Source organism: Dendrobium catenatum, unplaced genomic scaffold, assembly GCF_001605985.2.
Source record: "Dendrobium catenatum unplaced genomic scaffold, ASM160598v2 fragScaff_scaffold_621, whole genome shotgun sequence".
Classification (NCBI taxonomy): domain Eukaryota; kingdom Viridiplantae; phylum Streptophyta; class Magnoliopsida; order Asparagales; family Orchidaceae; genus Dendrobium; species Dendrobium catenatum.
Window position 1 is genome coordinate 27420947 of NW_021319083.1, and position 22612 is coordinate 27443558.

At 41.2% G+C, this 22612-nt stretch overlaps 1 protein-coding gene across 2 annotated transcripts in view; it reads right to left on the reverse strand.

Annotated features, from left to right (window-relative positions):
• LOC110104852 (UPF0235 protein At5g63440) overlaps positions 1 to 16825 on the reverse strand; it is a 32013-nt gene extending 15188 nt beyond the window's left edge. Inside the window, exons 1-3 of one of the 2 annotated variants that reach the window (XM_020834123.2) lie at positions 16504 to 16825; positions 15352 to 15458; positions 12840 to 12993 (exon numbers count right to left, since the gene is read on the reverse strand). In XM_020834123.2, the coding sequence (XP_020689782.1) occupies positions 12840 to 12993; positions 15352 to 15458; positions 16504 to 16569 (327 nt within the window). In that variant the 5' untranslated portion in view covers positions 16570 to 16825. Of the gene's footprint in view, positions 1 to 12839; positions 12994 to 15351; positions 15467 to 16503 lie in introns of both variants that reach the window. The other variant, XM_020834122.2, reaches the window with a different exon arrangement.
• Between the last annotated feature and the right edge of the window lie 5787 nt (positions 16826 to 22612).

Consider the following 22612-nt stretch of genomic DNA (forward strand, 5'->3'; position numbering starts at 1 on the left):
TTTTGAAATTATATAAGGACTTTTTGCATTGATGAACTTTAATCTAAAATAAACAAAAACATGCATAAGCACTTTAAAGTTTAATCTATCAGCAAAGAGGCTACGTAAAACTTTCTGCATTTTCACGAGTGCTTCCTACAACTAGTTGATCTTAAACACTCTGGTCAAAGAAATGAACACCTTTGTGCAAAAATGAAAGATAATGGAATCTGCTAAAATCACACCAGGAAATGCACACATCAATGAAAAATGAACTAGGTCTACTGATTTTGTGGATAATTGAATTCAGAATGAAGAGTAGCTATGAATATTGTACAAGGAATAAAACTGTTTGAGAACTTAGTATCGTTGTGGAGAATTATCATGCCCCAACATACCCACCGTTTATTACAAGAACAAAAATAAATAAATAAATAAAAGAAATAATTAAAAAAACAACAACATACCCAAGACCTCACATAGGCTTTATGATTCCATACATACCCAAGACCTCAAATAGGCTTCATGATCCTCACTATACCTCAATTTCTCTACCTTCCTATATCGCATATTTCTGCTCCTCTCTAAGCATTCTTATATTGCCAGAGAGACCATCTCCCAAACTGCCTATGCTTCACACTTGACCTCAATAGCATCCAACTCTCCCTCTCTCACATCTACATCTTACCCCATTAATGCTTCTCTCATTAACACATTCATAACCCCAATCATTTTCCACCTAATTAAATGCACTTCTAAAACTCAAATTTAAGTCTACTTTTGAGGCTAAGTAAACCTCCTTAATTAAAAGTGCTCTCCCGCAAACTCAAATCTAAATTAACCCTAGCCTACACATCAATGAAAATCCGGTAAAATGAACCCAATCTACCTCAAGAAAAATGGCTAAGTATTCTCTCACACATCGAGGAGGCTCACAAAGGGTTGGTTGGCTTTTTCTAAGCAATTAGATTTCTGTCGACTTTGTTGAGGAAGATTTCTCTCCATATTACTTAAGGCTCAACCAGGATACAAGAGAGTTCTCAAATGTTTTAGACTTCATCCATTCCACACTAATTTAATCTTTTAGTGCAAAGCCAATTGTGATGGGTACATCGGAGCTTGAAAAGTCTATCAGAGACGTGGTCGTCGATCTACGGCCACGATTGAGTTGATGTATTTCTGAGTCGTGTTATGTATTGGTCTATTATTATGTTATGATGTATTTGTTTTATTATTTTTCGCTTTTACCCCTTACTTAAGGGAGGTCTTGTGTAAGCCTAAAGGGCATTGTCGTCTTTTATTTTGAGTCCTTTATATGAGGCTATATATAGCCCTAATGTTCTCTTTTTATGTTTAATGAATGAATGATAAAAATTTTCCATTGCTTGAGTTCTTTGTGAGATCTTGAGAGTGCTTGGGAGAGAAATCCCTAGGAGAGGAAAATCGGATCACCCACCAACCTTGGAGACAGTCGGGTTCTTGGTTCTTCTTCACTATCTCTTTTTCTCTACCCTTCGTACCCATGCCGTCGGCCAACTAAAACCGCTCTGACAACCCAAGCCGCCAGCCATCTTAGCCCCACCCTCACTGTCGGCTAAATCTCCCACCTCCCTCTCCCCCAACACCACCCACAGCTAAACCATAAGCCGCCGGCCCTCCACTTGGCTTTCCCTCCATCATTGATTGCAACTACCCCTTTCCTAATTGGGTTTGAATATTTTAGGTAATTCAATTGCTTTGCAAATAAATTAATCTAAAATACCATTCCTATTTTAGAAAAGTTTCCAAATCCCTTCCTATTTGATTTTTAATTTAAATGGGGATGAAATATCTCATCCCAAATTTGATTCCCTAACTTAAGGGAGCTTTAAAAGCTTCCTTTAAATCCCTCCCTAGCCCCTTTGCCGCCGGCCCCCTCATTAATTCCCCCTTTGATTTATTTCCTAAAGCCCATCTCCCCCTTTGGAATTAATTCAAGCCTTCATATCCCTCTTTGGCCGAAATTTCCAAAAGCCCCACCTCCTTATTACTTTCCAAAATCTCATAATTAGTTTTGGAAAGAAATCCCAAACCTCCTCCCCATTGCCGCCGCCCCCTCTCTCTTTCTCCCTTTTTTTAATTTCTCCCAATTAAGAGGATTAATTAGAAGTTGCTTGAATCACTTTCCCTCCACAAAATCTGAAACAAATTTAATTCAACCTATCCTCCTTCATAGGCCGGCCAATCTTCTCTCCTTCTCCAAATAAAGTCTAGAGAGAAACTTTTTTCTCCCTAGAGAAGTCTCCAAGGGAATCAACATTGATCTTCGTCTACACATCCTTCTTTCAAAGCCAATGAATGGCCGATCCGGAGCTTGACTACGGATTCACTTATGACGAACAAGGCAACGTCAACATCCTCCACTCCACCTTCGATTTCAACCCGGAAGTTCATCGTTCCATTGAAGAGTACGTGGACCGCATCATCTTCACGCTTTCGGAGGCCATTGAAGAACAACTTGCCAACGTCCAGTGGCAAATCGTTTCCGGACCATCCCAAGGGTGAACTTCTTCCCCTTTTCATTTAATTTCCTAATCCACTAATCTTGTAGGTGGTGATCAAGTCACAAGGAGCCGTGCTTTGCCTTTTTCCTCTGCTTAGTAAACGTAGGATAGAGTGCGCTTTCTATGTTGCTATCTTATTGTTAGATTAGGAATTTTGTTGAAAACTACTTAATTCACATGTTGTTAAAATTCTAAATTATTTTGATAATCCAAGTGTTTGGCATGTAATTTGGCCTAAGGGTAGCTACCCCTCTTATGTTTTATTTTATTGTTTTGATTGCTAATAGTCTTAATCGTAATTGTTCTTATCAAAACCGTGCAAGTTCTTATCGCATACATTGAAAAGCATTGTAGTCCTGCATCAAATTGGGAGAAACTAAAGAAATGAAAATGTTTACCCAAGAGTTAAGCTTCAACAATTTTACAGGAGAACTATGAACACACAAAAATCTCTAAAAGCTACCATATAATTCATAATGACTTTAATATGACTTGGTGGGTTAAAAGGAATAGTCCAAAGATCATTCTAGAATAATTATTTCAAGAGACTACAAAGCAACCACCTCAGAAGTTATTAAGGAGAAAGGTGACCTTCTCAATGGGTCTTCCAATAAATATAAGCTCCATCCCTATCAATTTGGGTTAGCCCAAAGCCAACAAACCAATATAATTAAAACTTAAGCTTTCCAATGCATATAAGCCCCAAGATAACATAAACTCAGAGAAACTCCCATGCTATCAAGACCGCCAATTAAAACGCAATCCATCTATTGAAATTACACAAACCCAACAATTAAACCTCATCTGTTTTAGGCACACTTCTTAAGTCAAGTTAAAAACGCATGAATAATTAGTCATATAATGCCTTTGAGTTCTTATTGGTCATGTCCAGTACCTATGAACCACCAATAGATATTGATGTGCCGCCGGCCCAGGAGGGACCGGCTAGACCGGTCCAAATCTATTCCGGCGGAACAGACAAAGGGGGGGGGGGGGCCCTTGATAAGGGGGGGGGGGGACCTTGATGTGGGTCAAACTTGTTTTAATTGTTATCAAGAGGGAAAATTTGAATGTGGGGCGCTGTTTTAGGAAGTTTATTATTTTCCTTTATGTTTAATTTGTTTAATTAGGAGATTGGGGGGAATTGGCTCGTCATCTTGAATTTGAATGTGAATTTGAGATCTAGGGTTTCTTGCTTTGGGCTATTGGCGTTGCCGGAGATTGGAGAGTTGTTCTTCCTCTCGGATTGAAGAACAAATTGTATCTTCGCTATTTTATTCGTCTATTAGTAAAATACAAGCCTTTGCTTGAGTTTTATCTCAGTTTTCCCGTAATCTCTCACTGTTTTCTTGTGAAAAACTGCTGTCCATTGGATAAAACTGCAGTTTTCCCCTTGTTCTACTTCAGATTTTGGGCTAGGAACTACTTGAAATCAAGTATTTCCTATCAATTTGGTATCAGAGCGTCGATTTGGGACTGTTGGCGGCTGAATTTCTGAAATTTCAGCGGTAGATTTGTCTCAATCGGAAGAAGATCTCTCAAGTTCTAAGAAGGTACTATGGCCGGAAGAAAAGTTGAGGTCTTGGAAGGAGAGCTAGGGCAATTCAAGACGGATTTCAAAGATAAGATCTCAGAGTTTCAAAACCAATTTTCGTCAGTCAATGAGAAGATGGACGGAAGATTTGCCGCGCTAGAAGAATTAATGAAAAAAATGATTGAAGAAAAACAAAAACCGGCATCATCTGAAACCGTCGGCGGCCATGGAAGGGGAGGAAACTCTAACCCGTATAGGGGTAGAGAAAATCCATAAGTGGAAGTTTAAGAGGGAGACGATGGGATGCCTCCGCTAGAACCGCTTTCGAGGGAGGAGTTGAGTAGGGGATACGACAAACGGGAGGCTGATTTTGTCGGAAGAATGGAAGAATTCCATCGTCGAGGTGCTAAATTTGAAAGAATCCAACGTCAAGGTGCTGATTTTGAAGGGGGAGGGAGGAATTTTCATCGCCGAGGTGCTGAATTCGAAAGAATTCAGCGTCGAGGGGCTGATTTTGAAGGAAGAAGGGAGGTATTTCATCGTCGAGATGCTGAATTTGAATGAATTCAGCGTCGAGGTGATGATTTCGAAGGAATAAGGGGAGAGTATGAAGAGGGGTTTGAGTATAATCGTCGGAGGGACTATCGGGACACCTGGGGAGCTGAAGATGGATGTTATGGAGTATACCGAGGAAATGGAGGAGATCCAAAGGTGAGGAAGCTGAAGATGCCCGTCTTCGAGGGCAAGGACGGCTATGGGTGGATCTATAAGGTGGAGCGATATTTTGCTGTCAATGGGCTAACGGAGGAGAAGAAATTGACAGCGGCGGGAATGTGCTTGGAGGGAAAAGCCTTAGCTTGGTATCAATGGCGTGACAGGAGGGAGCCCATTCGCAGCTGGAGAGAGTTCAAGGATTGTTTATTGGAGCGTTTCCGAGCCGATGATGGAGGTGACATTTATGAGCAATTATTTGCTATGACTCAGGAGGACTGTGGCAGACTACCGGGACAAGTTCGAGTACCTGGCTAGCAGATTGGATCACATTTCAGGTCAGCCCTTGAAGGGAACTTCATGAAAGGGCTAAAACCGGAGATCCGAACAACAGTCAGGATGCTAGAGTCGAGGAACCTAGGAAAGATTATGGAGCAGGCACAGTTGGTGGAAGAACAAAGGAAATCAGAAAGAGGAGCTCGAGGGAACTATTTTGGAGGATCATACAAGATGACTACCACCTTCTTACCATCAAAGTGGGGAGCACCAGGTGGTCACAAGGAAGCACCCAAGGAGAAGACTGGAGGGGGGAATGGGGGACAGTTCAAAAACCTGACAGAAAAAGAAATGCAGGATAAGGAGCGAAGGGGTTGTGCTTCAGATGTGATGAGAAGTACATGCCGGGGCACAGGTGCAAGGACCGAACTCTTCAGGTTCTACTTATGATTTGGGCTAGGAACTACTTGAAATCAAGTATTTCGTATCAAATTGGTATCAGAGCGTCGATTTGGGACCGTTGGCGGTTGAATTTCTGAAATTTCAGTGGTAGATTTGTCTCAATCGGAAGAAGATCTCTCAAGTTCTAAGAAGGTACTATGACCGGAAGAAAAGTTGAGGTCTTGGAAGGAGAGCTAGGGCAATTGAAGACGGATTTCGAAGAAAAGATCTCAGAGTTTCAAAACCAATTTTCGTCAATCAATGAGAAGATGGAGGGAAGATTTGCCGCGCTACAAGAATTAATGAAAAAAATGATTGAAGAAAAACAAAAACCGGCATCATCTGAAACCGTCGGCGGCCATGGAAGGGGAGGAAACTCTAACCCGTTTAGGGGGAGGGAAAATCCAAAAGTGGAAGTTTTAGAGGGAGACAATGGGATGCCTCCGCTAGAACCGCTTTCGAGGGAGGAGTTGAGTAGGGGATACGACAAATGGGAGGCTGATTTTGTCGAAAGAAGGGAAGAATTCCATCGCCGATGTGCTGAATTTGAAAGAATCCAACATCGAGGTGCTGATTTTGAAGAGGGAGGAATTTCATTGCCGATGTGCTGAATTCGAGCGTCGATGGGCTTATTTTGAAGGAAGAAGGGAGGAATTTCATCGTCGAGGTGCTGAATTTGAAGGAATTCAGCGTCGAGGTGATGATTTCGAAGGAATAAGGGGAGAGTATGAAGAGGGGTTCGAGTATAATCATCGGAGGGACTATCGGGACACCTGGAGAGCTCTCCCCATTCGAGGGATGAGATGTTATGGAGGATACCGGGGAAATGGAGGAGATCCAAAGGTGAGGAAGCTGAAGATGCCCGTCTTCGAGGGCGAGGACGGCCATGGGTGGATCTATAAGGTGGAGCGATATTTTGCTGTCAATGGTCTGACGGAGGAGGAGAAATTGACAGCGGCGGGAATGTGCTTGGAGGGAAAAGCCTTAGCCTGGTATCAATGGCGTGACAGGAGGGAGCCCATTCGCAGCTGGAGAGAGTTCAATGATTGTTTATTGGAGTGTTTCTGAGCCGATGATGGAGGAGACTTCTATGAGCAATTCTTTGCTCTGACTCAGGAGGGGACGATGGCAGACTACCGGGACAAGTTCGAGTACCTGGCTGACAGATTGGATCACATTTCAAAGTCAGCCCTTGAAGGGAACTTCATGAAAGGGCTGAAACCGGAGATCCGAACAGCAGTCAGGGTGCTGGAGCCGAGGAACCTAGAAAGGCTATGGAGCTGGCGCAGTTGGTGGAAAATTAGAGGAAATCAGAAAGAGGAGCTCGAGGGAACTATTCTGGAGGATCATACAAGATGACTACCCCACCTTCTTACCATCAAAGGGGGGAGCGCCAGGTGGTCAGAAGGAAGCACCCAAGGAGAAGACTGGAGGGAGGAATGGGGGATAGTTCAAAAAACTGACAGAAAAAGAAATACAGGATAAGAGAGCGAAGGGGTTGCGCTTCAAATGTGATGAGAAGTACATGTCGGGGCATAGGTGTAAGGACCGAACTCTTCAGGTTCTCCTTGTCTATGAAGATGAGGAAGACGAGGAGGGAGGTGGGAGAAGATCTGAAGAGGAGGGGGAGGAGAAGCTGCACCTGGATATGGCAGAAGTCTCTCTGAACTCTGTAGTGAGATTCACCCAGAGTCACACTATGAAAGTGAGAGGAGAGATAGCTGACCCCGAGGTGATTGTGTTGATTGACAGTGGGGCAACTCACAATTTCATTTCCAACCAGATCGTTGAGTTGTTGGGGATGGAGTTAGTGGATACCGGAGGCTATGGAGTGATGATGGGCACGGGGAAGTTGGAGATGGGTAGAGGAGTTTGTCGAGGAGTAGTACAGAATATTCAAGGGATCCATGTAAAGGAAGACTTCCTTCCCTTGGAATTGGGGAGAACGGATGTCATCCTTGGGATGAAATGACTGTAGACCTTGGGAGAGACCAAGATCAATTGGGGGACATTGAGGATGGAGCTAGTGATGGAGGGAAGAAGAATGGTGATCCAAGGTGATGTTGGGCTGACCAAGGCTGGGGTGTCACTTAAATCCCTAATCCGGACCATCCAGGAGGAAGGCGGAGGCTACTTGGTGGAGTTACACCGTTTGGAAAGGATCAGAATTGAGGAAGAAGGCACTATTCCTTTCTCAGTACAGCCTCTCGTACAACAGTTCAGGGAGGTTTTCCAACCTCCACAGGGTTTACCACCTCAGAGGAAGCTGGAGCCGGCCATCAGTTTGAAGGAAGGGGAGACAGCGATCAGTGTCCGCCCTTACCGTTACCCACAGATCCAGAAGGACGAGATTGAGAAGTTGATCCGGGAAATGCTGGAGGCGGAGATTATCAGACCCAGCAACAACCCTTTTTTTAGTCCAATCCTCCTGGTCAAGAAGAAGGATAGGAGTTGGAGATTTTGTATGGATTACAGGGCTCTGAATAAAGGCACTGTACCAGACAAATTCCCAATTCCTGTGATTGATGAGATGTTAGACGAGCTGCATGGTGCAGTGATGTTTTCCAAGCTGGATTTAAAATCCGGATACCACCAGATCAGAATGAGGGAGGCAGATGTTCCAAAGACAGCGTTCAGGACAAATGAAGGGCATTATGAATTTCTGGTAATGTCGTTTGGATTGACTAATGCTCCTACAACTTTTCAATCATTAATGAATCGGGTATTCAAGAAGCACCTCAGGAAGTTTGTCCTGGTCTTTTTCAATGACATCCTGGTGTACAACAGGACTGTGAAGGAGCACTTGGAACATCTGAGGGTGGTATTAGAAGTGCTTCAGGAGCATCAGCTGAAAGCCAACTTGAAGAAGTGCAGTTTTGCTCAGGCATGTGTGGAGTACTTGGGACATGTGGTTTCCCAAGAGGGAGTGGAAGCTGATCAAACTAAAATTGAGGCAATGCAGAAATGGCCACTGCCTAGGAACCTCAGGGAGTTGAGGGGTTTCCTAGGATTGACGGAGTACTACAAGAAGTTTGTGAAGGGGTACGGTACCATTGCATGGCCCCTGACTGAGCAACTAAAGAAAGTCATTTTTTGATGGGGAGAGGCAGCCACCCAGGCGTTCGAGAGGTTAAAAGAAGCCATGACGACTGTTCCTGTTCTAGCTCTTCCAGACTTTGGTCAGGTCTTTATAGTAGAGACGGATGCATCAGGATATGGGCTAGGTGCAGTGTTGATGCAGAATCACAGGCCAGTAGCATACTTCAGTAAAGTGCTTTCAGCCAGGGCTAAATTGAAGTTAGTGTATGAAAGAGAGCTGATGGCCATCATCTTGGCTATTCAAAAGTGGCGGTCATATCTCTTGGGAAGTCACTTTATCGTGCAGACTAATCAGAGGAGCTTGAAGTATTTGCTAGAGCAAAGGATGGTGACTGAAGAGCATCAGAGGTGGTTATCCAAACTAATGGACTATGATTTTGAGATCCAATATAAGCCTGGTTTGGAGAATAAGGCAGCCGACACTCTATCCAAATGTGTGGGGGAACTCCAGGGGTTAGCTCTGTCTGTACCCTTGATAGTCGACTGGGGGCCATCGAGGAAGAAAGCATGTTAGATGAGGAATTGGGAAAGATCATGGAGGATCTAAAGAAGGATAAGAGTAGCCATCCGGGATACTGCCTTGAGGGAGAGAGACTACTGTATCAGGGGAGGTTTGTTATGCCATGAACCTCCATTCACATTCCCAACTTGTTGCAGGAATTTCACAGTAGCGCAATTGGAGGCCATTCAGGAGTTCAGAAGACATACAGGAGGCTAGTAGCAGAACTCTATTGGAAAGGAATGCATAAAGATGTAGAGGAGCTGGTGGCGAGGTGTGAAGTGTGCCAGAGGAACAAATACATGGCCATGGCGCCAGGAGGGCTGCTACAACCATTGGCACTTCCAAACAAAGTTTGGGAGGAAGTGTCCATGGACTTCATCAATGGATTACCACGGTTAGAAGGATACACTGTCATCATGGTAGTGGTGGACAGACTTAGTAAGTATGCACACTTCATCCTCTTACGACATCCCTACACCGCAGTGTCAGTGGCAGCAACATTTATCAAGGAGGTTGTTAGACTGCATGGGGTTCCTGAATTGTTAGTGACGAATCGAGATAAGGTATTCCTTAGTCAATTTTGGAATGAGTTGTTCCGATTGCAGGGCACTATCCTCAAGAGAAGCACCGCCTACCATCCACAGACAGACGGGCAAACGGAGGTGGTGAACTGAAGTGTGGAGACCTATTTGAGGTGTTTTGTGTCGAAGACTCCGCGGATGTGAACAAAGTGGCTGCCTTGGGCTGAATATTAGTACAATACCTCGTACCATTCTGCCTCCCAGATGACCCCATTCAAAGTGCTATATGGAAGGGACCCTCCACACATAGTGCATTGTGGGAGAGGTAGTACACCCGTGTCATCAGTTGAGCAGTATTTGAAAGAAAGAGACAAGGTACTGAAAGATTTGAAGAAACATTTGATGATAGCTCAACAGATCATGAAGAAGCAGGCAGATTCACAAAGGAGAGATATGCAGTTTGAAGTGGGGGAGAAGGTATTCTTGAAACTACGATCCTACCGACAGCAGACAGTGGCAAGAAGAAGGAATCATAAATTAGCACCCAGGTACTTTGAGCCTTATGAAGTGTTGAATAGGATTGGTGCGGTGGAGTACTGACTAAAGTTACCCCCATCAGCCACTATACATCCAGTGTCCATGTGTCTCAGCTGAGAAGGACCATAGGGGAACATGCCACAAGTGAAGAACTTCCAGACAACATGACGGAGGACTTAGAGGTGGTTTTAGAACCACTAGAGATGGCAGGAGTCCGTTCAAACAAAAAGGACAACAAAGAAGTATTGATTAAATGGAGAGGCCTCCCGGATTTCGACGCCACGTGGGAACCAATGGATAGAATGATAGATCAATTTCATACCTTCCACCTTGAGGACAAGGTGAGTCATTGGAAGGGAAGTATTGATGTGTCGCCGGCCCAGGTGGGGCCGGCTGGACCGGTCCAGCCTAGACTGGTCCAAATCTATTACAGGAGGAACAGACAGGGGGGGGTTATTATTGTCCTTTATGCTTAATTTGTTTAATTAGGAGATTGGGGGGGAATTAGCTCCTCATCTTGAATTTGAATGTGAATTTGAGATCTAGGATTTCTTGCTTTGGGCTCTTGGCGTTGCCGGATATTGGAGAGTTATTCTTCCTCTCGGATTGAAGAACAAATTGTATCTTCGCTATTTTATTCGTCTATTAGTAAAATACAAGCATTTGCTTGAGTTTTATCTCAGTTTTCCCGCAATCTCTCACTGTTTTCTTGTGAAAAACTGCTGTCAATTGGAGAAAACTGCAGTTTTCCCCTTGTTCTGCTTCAGATTTGGGCTAGGAACTACATGAAATCAAGTATTTCCTATCAGACATGCTTTATGCTTTTGAACTAATCAATGAAAGCTAGCATGACTAGCCCTCTACTACCAAACGAATAGATTCTAACTTTGAAAACAAATATTTAACAATCAAGAGGGGAAATTTGTCTTAATGTGGGCCAAACTTGTCTTAATTGTTATTAAGAGGGAAAATTTGAATGTGGGGGGCTATTTTAGGAAGTTTATTATTGTCCTTTATGCTTAATTTGTTTAATTAGGAGATTGGGGGGAATTGGCTCCTCATCTTGAATTTGAATGTGAATTTGAGATCTAGGGTTTCTTGCTTTGGGCTCTTGGCGTTGCCGGAGATTGGAGAGTTGTTCTTCCTCTCGGATTGAAGAACAAATTGTTTCTTCGCTATTTTATTCGTCTATTAGTAAAATACAAGCCTTTGCTTGAGTTTAATCTCAGTTTTCCCGCAATCTCTTACTGTTTTCTTGTTAAAAACTGCTGTCCATTGGAGAAAACTGCAGTTTTCCCTTGTTCTACTTCAGATTTGGACTAGGAACTACTTGAAATCAAGTATTTCCTATTAGACATGCTTTATGCTTTTGAACTAATCAATGAAAACTAGCATGACTAGCCCTCTACTACCAAACGAATAGATTCTAACTTTGAAAACAAATATTTAACAATCACATTTCCACCCTAATTTGCTCGGGATACCTAAGTAGACGTAACCCATGATGTTGCTAATCAAAAGTTTGAATATTATGGTTCAAATCTCTCTATGTTGATAGACCGAGTTTGTTAATACACCAGGAATAACAAAACTATGTGCTATTGATTGGGTTTATCTTCATCGCCTTAACCACTTTCACTCAATTAAATTCACATCTAAAACTCAATTTAGGCCTAAATTTGATCCTATGTAACCTAATAAATTATGAGTGCTCTCTCGAGAACAAGTGGAGAAAATATCTATTAGGGCTTATGCCTATAGGTAGCATCAAACTCGTATCTAAATAAACCCTGGTCAAAATCTAATTAAATGAACATAAACTACCTTCAGAACTACATCAATGTTTTCTCTTACAGACCAAAGGGGCTCATAGGAAAGATATTCACTTTTCTAAGAGATCGCCCTTTGAGAGAATATTCAAGGCTTATCATACTCCTATCTAGGTAAGGATCCCATTGTATAAGTCAAAGAAATAAGCTCTACTTCAATTGCACAATACAGCAAGTTGGAACAACAAAAGGATCAACATCTATCCAATTTGCTGGACAATATGTTCTGAGTGAGATGGATATTAATATCATTGTGACAAGGGAGAAATGGTATTAAGTTTAATGAAATTTTAGGTGATTAATGTCTTTCCAGCACATCTATTCCGTGCATTTTTTGTTATTAGCTGTCAAGGACCCTATGTATACAGGTTTTCAGAGTAGATATTTCAAGCAAATTAGATAGAAGATTTGAAAGTAACACTGATATCTGATTGATGCCCAACCATAATGCAATTACTGGAACCACCGCAAGATTTGAATTGCAACAGCCATTGCTCCAAACAAAGCCTAAAATGTTTAGCTTCCACTAAGGTCCAAAAACTAAAGCAATGGAGCAAAACAGCCCGACTTCACAAAATTTTCACTTGTAATTGAAACTGAAAATGTAATATAAATTGCCGAAAAATCATGATTGAAATTCAGACAGAATATAAAGTTCATTTGAAAACATTTCAATGTTGACACAAGTTTTTAAATCACCAAAAAATTCTTACATTCACTCTTCTGCAATAAGGCACAAACTAACAAAGTATTTATTTAACAAAAGAATGAAGAGGACGATATACAAGCAGAAAAACAAGAAATCTATGCAAACCAAAAGAATTATATTGATGACAAAGAAAGTCATGCCAGGTGTTTATTTCTTACCTGTGGGTTTGTTTCTGCTGCTACTGAACTAAGTGCGCCATCAACGATATAAATTAAAGAAGCAAGCTCCAAATCCTCTTCTGATCGGTAGCAAACCAGAAGTTCACAACCCACACAAGACATGCGGAATTGCTTTTCAAGTTTTCCCTCACCACTGAATAAGAAATATTCAAAATAAACACCCATAAGGTCAAATTCAACTTCAATTTGAGAATCAAGTGAAATTCATGTAATTCATTATAGCAGAAAACATTATTTTTCACAGTTTAGAAAAAATAATAGACCTTGGCATTCGTTTCTACCTATCATATAAAAGAAAATTATCCACTTCAACTCACGGGTCTTACCTCATTAAAGCAACAAGAATGTGGGCTCTTCCAGGTTTTTTATAATCAATAGTTTTCTATAATCTATAGCCTCCACCCCCCTTTTCCTAAGAATTCTAGCCAAAATATATAAATTAGTTTTCTATATAATTTGCAACAAAAATTTTTTTAATCGCATCATGATACTTTGCCACTACCAATGCGATGAATAACCTCTTTTCATTGAATCTATTTGGTATCACATTAAGGTATAATCTTGCTAAACAAGTTCCTGCTATAATCTTTACTTTTACCTTTGCCTTCATTGCATTATCTACACTTAGTTTCCCTATGTTTTGTGGTTTTGGCTTTTAGAGGTTATGGTCCTTACTGAAAATAGCTACTGTCTGTCACCTTGAACATCCGCCAATCACCTGAAATCCTTGTCCATCTTCCCAGGCAGCTGAAAAGCCCTCCCTACAGCCTTACCATCCAATCAGTCAACCTATCACCACCAAATATCAAAAACTCAAATTTTAAACAGCTTCCGCAACCCAACAAAAAGTGCAGCCCCCTTTACAAATTTAAATTACCATGAATCCTCCAACTTTTATCCAATATATCTATATACCTAAACCGATATTAACCTAAATCAATTTTGAACCAAGGAGAAACAGTTCAATTGGGAAAATCAAACCAAAGAAGACATGAACCGACATTCCCAGACTGGGCCAAGTAGTGAACCAATTCACAGGGAGCCAAACAAGACTCCTGGAACCCCATACAATGTTCTTCCAGCCATTGGCAGGAACAGTGACTGGACTGCAACACTATTTATAGAAGGCAACTAGCAGTAAGTCTCCTACACAACTAGGTCATCCAAGAGAGCATATTCCAAAGGGGATTTTTGTAGCTAACGAAACATTGATTGTTACCCTTAGAAATTATAATCCTTAAATTAGAAAGTTTGGATTGAATTTATGTTAATTGATAGATCTTGCGTCACACACAGGACTTATGCTAAGAAGGATCTACTAAAAATACATTGACCCTATTGCAAGCCTTCGCCTTCTATACCAAGTTATTGTGAGAGTGATCTAATGAAATTGCAGCCAACCATGGAAAATGAACTATGCTAAGCAATTTCATAAAGTGAGTAGATAGCATTAAAATTTGAATATTGTGTGAGTTATTTTCTATTGTTAGCTTAATAACATGTTCATATCATTCCATTTAGTCTGCACATTGTGCTTGCTGCATTAATACATATGTAGCTTATCTATTAATCATCTCACAATCTAAACAAAGTTTCAAATATAATCATGACTATGGTTCTTCACAAGAGGCAATAAAACTTAGACCCAAGATTAGCATAAATAAATGTGAAATCAAAAATATTATGAGTAAACTTGATGAGCTCATTATGAAATTGATTCTTTATGATTGGGGAAACAAAATCTAATATGAAAGACTCCAGTAAATCCTATTGTAAGTGCCATACACATTATCCAAAGAGTAAAATTTACCATTATACCCTTCATGGCAATAAATTTGCTAAAGATGTTGATAAGTTTATCTTTACTTTATCTTTACTTTGATGATAAGTCTCCCCTAACTTATTAGTTGAAAAGTTCAAGTTACTATAATCCTCCTTATGTTGATAATGTTATCGAGGACATTGTTAATCATCCTGTTCTAGCAAAAATAGTATATGTGGGAACTAAACTACTTTTTTAACCTTCCATTTTAAATTACATGTATTTTTGTGTGCGTTTGACAAACATATGGATAACATGAGTTCTTATCAATGATTTGTACATAGGGTATCAAAAGAGATGTCATACATGAATTAAGGAACTGAAATCTAAAGGAAGATTTTCATATTGAACACAATTGTGCTACCATGGTCATTGTTAAGCCATTTTTCTGATGAACAAAAAACTTTCTAAATATAAAAAAATAGTTATGTAATATTATTCTAGTTGAAATCTCTAGAAATGTAGAGCTTTGATTTATGATTCAGAAAGGAATTATGCACCTATTTTTTAAGAGAACTCATGAACAACTTAAGAACTTTGACATCAGATAGCGAAATTTTTGCAATTAAAATTTTGCATTGAACTCAATAGAACTATCATAGCATGAGTTGCAAAATATACTGAATTAGAACAAGTGCAAGTAACGGATATTAAAAAAACAGATATTACCGTTTAAGAAGAACTTTGCCTGCTTCCTTAACATTCAATCTAGCAAGATGCTTCATCTTGTCCAGTACATTGGCCTTATCAGTCTTACGTTTTGGCAGCTTCTGTAACTGGGTATCTTTGACAAAAATACATATTATAATTTAGTTCCCTCCATCTTTAAATATTACAGTTCAAATCATCAGCATGAATAAGAATAGTAGTTGAGTAAAATGAAATGTGAGAGGCTATGGTGGGCATCAAAGGAAGCGAGTTATGTAAAAATCTAATTAAATATGAGTAACAAGGTAACCAAAAACATCAATTATGTCCACTCCAAGGGCATCTCCAACCGAAAATCTCATTTTTCACTCCAAAATACCGTGAAACTAAAAATGTCGTGATTCATCTCCAATCGAACTCCATTTTTCCCCCTTTTGGGAAAGTAACGGTCGTTCTATTCTTTCACACAATTCTTCAGCAAGTTTGGCAGAGACAAAAAAATAGCGCAGATGAACAGTGCAACGCCCCACTGTTCACCCGCAATCAAATAGCGGAAGTTTTACCGCTGGAGCTTGCGAGCAACGCCATTCAAGCGTTTGGAGTTCGGTTGGAGATGCCCTAAGGCTCTTCCTTGGCAGTAGCTACAAGCTTATTAACGTCATTTTTAATGATGAAATTTCAGAATTAAAATCTAGCTCGGATATCACTGTTAAATAGTAGCACTGATTGTGGAAGCAGCCAATGGAGATAAGTTTTCTAACATGTGTTCATGTTCTCGAGCTTAATTGTAACCTTAAGGACTAATATAAAGATGATTTTAGTCCACAATAGCTTTTGCTAGATTAGAAGTCACCTTTAATCAGGGAGCACAAACGCTTTCCATCTATTAATCCATTTAACTTAACTATTTTGGGTGCCAGTGGCAAGGGCTCAGAAGTTCTACTCTTCTCAGCAATTACCAATTGAAGTCACAAAAAGGGCCTCTTAAGTAATCAAGAACAAAATTGATGCATATGGGATACAAAACTAACATGATGGAAGAAAAATTACAACCGGTTGCTCAAACAAGAAAGTAATTTTGAATAGATATCAGTGGGGAATGAAATAAGGCCTAGGTTACAGTCCGATTTTGGGAATAGATTGACAAGTGCAGGCAGGGTTAGCAGAACAAACCAGTAATAAGGACGTGGGAGCTACAGTGTTTGCAGTAGTAGACGAAGAGATCGGACTCGGGACCATCGGGTGCCGCGTCCTCACTCGAGTACGTGTGCGTCGTCCTCTTCGGCATTCTTCTCTCAGGGCAGACGAGGCGAAGAGAGAGAAAGAAATAAACTTTACTGAGACAAGGGGGGAGAGAGAGAGCGAGAGAAAACAAAGGAGAAGGCAACGGTGAGAGGAGCGCGCTTGTTTTCCGGTCTCTCGCTAATGCGGTGACGCGGGCAGGGATATCAGAAAGAAACACTAGAATCCAACCGACGACATGGCATGGCATAGGAGTCTTTTTTTTACCAGAATTTTATTAAAAAAAAATGTTTTATGAGAAATTTTTTTTAATTCTATTTTATTTTTTTGAAATCATTTCATTTTTCAGAAAAAAAAATAGAGTTCACATGATTCAGAAAACATATAATTGAATATTCAAAATATATTTATTTGAAGAAATCCTATTGAAAATTTTTATTTTGATAAAATATCCTAAACGAGGAATAATATCATGTATTCACAAACTGTTTATTGGACTTAGATTTTATTTGGGATGGTTTTCTTACTACTTCTTAAAGCAGTTTTTCTATACAAAAGTTAGAATTTTTGTACTGGAAACTACTTTAAGAAGCAATAGGTTTGGAAACGAAACCTTAATCATTCAAAGATTGTTCGAACAAGTTCTTATTAAACTAATTTGAACTAATTTGAATTTGATTTGAGCATTTGTTCAAACTTGAATCAAACAAAAAATTCAAACCATATTAAAAAAAAAGTATCAAATCTTGATTTGAATTGGCTTAGAACTCTCACATGGTATGTCATTCAAATCAAAACTTGAAACTGTCAATGTTCAAACCCATCGAGGACGAACTCCTCTTCTCCTTTGCACATTGTTGGTCTTGGCCATGCTTGTCCTTAGCAACACCCATTGCCAACTATTCTTTTCTTTCACACATTATTGATTCATCGATGTCTGCCCCCAACGATTTCTGTCATGAACTATTTTACATGCCGTCAACCAACTACCACAGTCGCCTCTTCTCCTTCGTAGGTAATTAGTTCATCGATGCATGAACCAGCAAACTCTCATGACTATTAGCTCTGTGAAGCTCAACGTTCATTATTTGAATTTTGATGATAACAAATATATATTTGAATAATTTAATATGTTAATTAAATATTTTAATTAGACAAGAATCACGACAAGCTCGATTCAGCTTAATAACATGTTATACTAAGATGGTCAAAGAAGCTATGAAATCACTTTAATTGGATCAAGTCACGTGCAATAGAGCTCTAGACACATATCATAAATTTAGTTAAGGTATGTTATGTGTAGAAGTCCAGTCAATCTCAATGTGCTTTGTGCGTGCGTGAAAAACCGGGTTCTTAGCGATTGCAATTGCGGAAGTGTTGTCACAATGGATGGTGGTAGGTTCAGTTTGCGGTAGAAGGAGCTCGGTTGCTAGTCGACGGAGCCAGAGGACATCGGAAGTAGCCGCGGACAGGGAACGGTATTCGGCCTCGGTAGATGATTTGGCGACCGTAGCTTGCTTTTTCACCGTCCAAGAGATTAGATTGGGACCAAGGAATGTACAGAATCCTGATATGGATTTTCGGTCAGTTGAGTCGGACGCCCAGTCGGCGTCGGAATAAGAGTGCAGCTGTAGGGATCCAATGGTGATGGGCAGGCCGTAAGAAAGGGTGTCGTTGATGTAGCGAAGGAGACGTTTGAGAGCTTTGAAGTCTGTAATCGAGGGTTGTTGCATATGTTGGCAAATGCAATTAGTGGCAAAGGCTATGTCGGGTCTCGTTATTGATGAATATTGAAGCGAGCCCGCTAGACGACGATAAAGGGATGGATCGTGGAACGGTTGGGCTGGAGAGGTAGATCTCTTTGAGTCGGGCGCTATTGGCGTCGGAGCCGGTTTACAGTTTGCAAATCCTGCATCATTAAGGAGTTTTGAGGCATAGTGTTTTTGCGATAAGAAGTAACCTGAGGTGGATTGAATTACCTGGATTCCGAGAAATAGAGAAATATTGCCCAGTTGTTTCAGTGCGAAATGAGACCGCAGTTGTTGTAGGAGTTGCTGGATGGCGAGGGGGTTGTTACCTGTAACTAGCAGATCATCGACATAAATGAGAATAAACAATTTCGTAGTGGTAGTGTCGAGGATTAAGAGGGATGGATCGGCACGGCTGAAGGTAAATCCTTTGGATTGAAGAAAGCTCGTAAGTTTTTGGAACCATTGTCTCGGGGCTTGCTTGAGTCCATAAAGAGATTTGTGAAGTTTGCAAACCGCATTCGGGTTGTGTTGATTGATGAAGCCGGGTGGTTGACGCATGTATATGTCATCCGGAAGATCACCGTGAAGGAACGCGTTGGAGATGTCGAGTTGATGCATGGGCCAGTGCCGATGAAGAGCGAGGGTGAGGAGAAGACGTATGGTGGGCATCTTGGCGACGGGGCTGAACGTCTCGTTGTAATTGACTCCAAGTTGCTGATTATAACCAAGTGCGACCAAACGAGCCTTGTAACGATCAATGTCACCGTTGGGTAGAGTTTTAATTTTGTAAGTCCATTTACAACCGAGTACCGGTTTGTCTGCGGGTGGCTGAACCAAGGTCCAAGTATTTTGCTGAAGGAGGGCATTGAATTCTGTTAGCATCGCGTGCCGCCAATGTTCTGACTTTGCGGCTTGGTTGTAGGAAGTCGGAGTGAGCGGGGTAGTGACGGGAGTTAGAAGATTAAAGACTTGTTTGGGTTTGTAAATACCCGATTTGGATCGGGTCTGCATTTGGTGTGCAGGCTGACGCGGAGGGGTGCAAGACTGGGAGGAAATAGCGGAAGGAGGTGCTGTGATGATGTCCGGAGAGATAGTGTCCGTGAAGGTAGTGGAATTGTGAATGGGTGCGGTGGGATTAATGGTTTGATAGCTTTGAGTAGTAGGCAAGGATTTTGAGGTGATGGAAGTGGGTATGAGAAGTGATGGAGGAATGGGAGCTGTAGGAGAAGAAATGTGAGGGTGATCGGATATAGAACTGTGTTTGTAAGGAAATTGATGTTCGTGAAAGACAACGTGACGGGTGATGTGAGTTTTTCCAGATGAAGGATTGTAGCACTTATATCCTTTGTGAAGAGAAGAGTACCCAATGAAGACACAGGCTTGAGATCGCGGGGAGAACTTGTCGAGGACATAGGGGCGAAGCCAGGGATAACATAAACATCCGAAAGTGCGGAGAGTGGTATAATTGGGAGAAGTGTTATGAAGAGATTGTGAAGGAATTTTATTGGAGATGGCTTTGGAGGGAAGCATGTTAATGAGATGGTTTGCGGTCGAGATCGCCTCAGCCCAAAACCGGTGTGAAAGACCAGATTCAAGGAGTAACGCGCGAATGATGTCTAAAAGATGGAGATGCTTGCGTTCCGCTAATCCGTTTTGTTCCGGCGTGTGAGGACAGGACAATTGCTGTAAGATGCCGTTGTTATGCAGGAAGGTTTTAAAAGCATTGCTGGTGTATTCCCCGCCACCATCGGAGCGAAGAATTTTGGGAGTGACGTTGTATTGAGTTCGAATCATATTGCAAAAGTTTTTAAAAACCGAAAGAACTTCCTGTTTGGTTGAGAGAAAATAGATCCAAGAGAAACGTGTGTGATCATCGATAAAGATGATGTAATAGCGAAAACCGTCAAGAGAGATTAAAGGGGCCGGACCCCAAACATCGGTGTGAATCAAATCAAACGGTTTGGAAGTAACGGAAATGCTTTTATTAAAGAAGATTTTGTGGCTTTTTGCCTTATTACAAGAGTCACAGTAATTTGTTTGTTTTACAAAAGCAAGATCAGGGAACTGTCGAGCAAGCACAGAGAGAGTTTCAGGATGGGGATGACCGAGTCTCGAGTGCCAGGGAATGGAGGAGGAGGTGGTCGTGAGGGCAGCGTGACTGTCGTCTTGAGGAAAGCTGATTTTGTAAAGTCCATTATGTAGCCGACCAAGCAACAGAGGAAGTTGATCCCGAAGATCCTTCACAACAAATCCGTTAGCATCAAAGGTAATAGAAACCGAATTATCTTTGGTAAGTTTAGAAACAGAAATGAGATTGTGAGTTAGAGACGGCACGTGAAGAAGATTATGTAAATGAAGCTTACGAGTCGTGTCCGGGAGAGGTAGCAGACCCTGACCGGTGTTTTGTATGGGAAGAGTAGAGCCGTTTGCAGTAGAGATGTTGTCCGTCCCTTGATAGGAAGTCGGGTAGGAAAGATGAGTGATGTCCGGAGTGAGATGAGCGGAGGCCCCGGAGTCAAGAACCCAGTCCTGGCTGCCAGCATTGTTCGGGTTGGCGAAGAGAGCACGAGGCGGTCGAGTGTCCGTCGGAGCGTATTTCGGATTGTTCCGGTGCCAACAGTTCAACGCTATATGTCCGACTTTTCCACAAATTTGGCATGTGGGTCTTGCTGCGTTCTGAAGGGTTGACGGAGGTTGATTGTAATTCGGCACGGTAGTGGAAGAAGGAGGATTCTTGGGTTTGCCATAGCACTTGTTGGTGTAGTAGCGAGTGCGAGAATTGTTGAGGGATCCAGCATATAGAGCCATGGCCGAAGTGGTTTCCATACTCAGCTCGTTTTGCAGATGAATTTCTTCATTGCAGAGCATGGAGTAGAAGGTGTCAAGATCAATTGGGAGCAGCGAGTTACGAATCGTAGATTTGAACGAATTGAAGGTGGGCGGGAGTCCATTCAAGATATGAAGCATTATGTCTTCGGAGTCAATTTGTGAGCCGGACGCCGTGATGTTGTCCACGATGGTTTTGATACGCGTGAGATATTGCTGCATGTTTTGATCTTTCATCTGAACGCGATACAGCTCGTTCTTGAGTTGCATTACTCTAGAACGACTGGTCGGTTGAAGTCTGCGTTCAAGAGTGGTCCACGCGTCGTTGGCAGAGGTGGACGTGATAATGTAGGGCAAGATCGGCTGCGAAACGGTAGAGAAGATTGCCGACAGTAGGTTGCTGTCTACTAGGAGCCATTGGGCGTGCTCGGCAGATGTTGGATCGGCTGGGGGTTTGATGGCGCCGGTGAGGTGGCCGGCATAACCGTTGGCCGAGAATTGCTAGAGAAGCTGGATACGCCAAATGGGGTAGTTCTCCGTCGTTAGGGGATGAGGGGCTAAGTTCTTGATATTTGAAACAAGAAATTTTAATGGCTGTGGGATGTTGTTGATTGTGGCGGTGGTTTGAGTGGAGGGGGAGGAGGAGGGAGTCAGAACACTCCTTGATTCTTGATCTCCCATGAGAGCTCTGATACCATGAGAGAAAGATCAGAGGAAGAAGGTGAAGCAAGAACAAGAAGGAGAAGGACACGGAGGAAACGCTGAAGAAGATGGACAAGGAAAAATATTATTAATCATACATGTACTGAATACAATGGTCTTAGCTTTATAATAGATTACACAGGTCAATACGGTAAATACTGAAACGTAAATTACATATAAAATACAGATGGCGTTATGTATTCTTATAATAACATGGTATACTAAGATGGTCAAAGAAGCTATGAAATCACTTTAATTGGATCAAGTCACGTGCAATAGAGCTCTAGACACATCATAAATTTAGTTAAGGTATGTTATGTGTAGAAGTCCATGAAAGTAAGCTCACATAATTTTTCTTGCAAAAATTAGAATTTATGATTTTTAAAATTCTTTCATGATTTGAATTTTATTTTATTTAAATTCATAAATATATTTTTTAATTGAATCATATTTTACTTTTTGATCTCATGATCAAAATTTCTGGACCAAATGATAGAAATCTGACAATGATGATTATGATTATTGATGGTAGTCGTCGGTAGAAATCACCCAAAATATAATAATGTTGTTTAACTCACTCAGCTCTCAAACCTTTCCTTCTATAGAAAATTAGATCATATTAATAGCTTTTTAAAGGGGTATTTAGATAAATTTGACCAAATTTTAAAACATTATATTGACTGGTTCATATTAGTTCCGGTGATTATAAATCATTTATTTTGCATTTGTGTGCCTTAATGATGCATGAATCGAATGAGCCA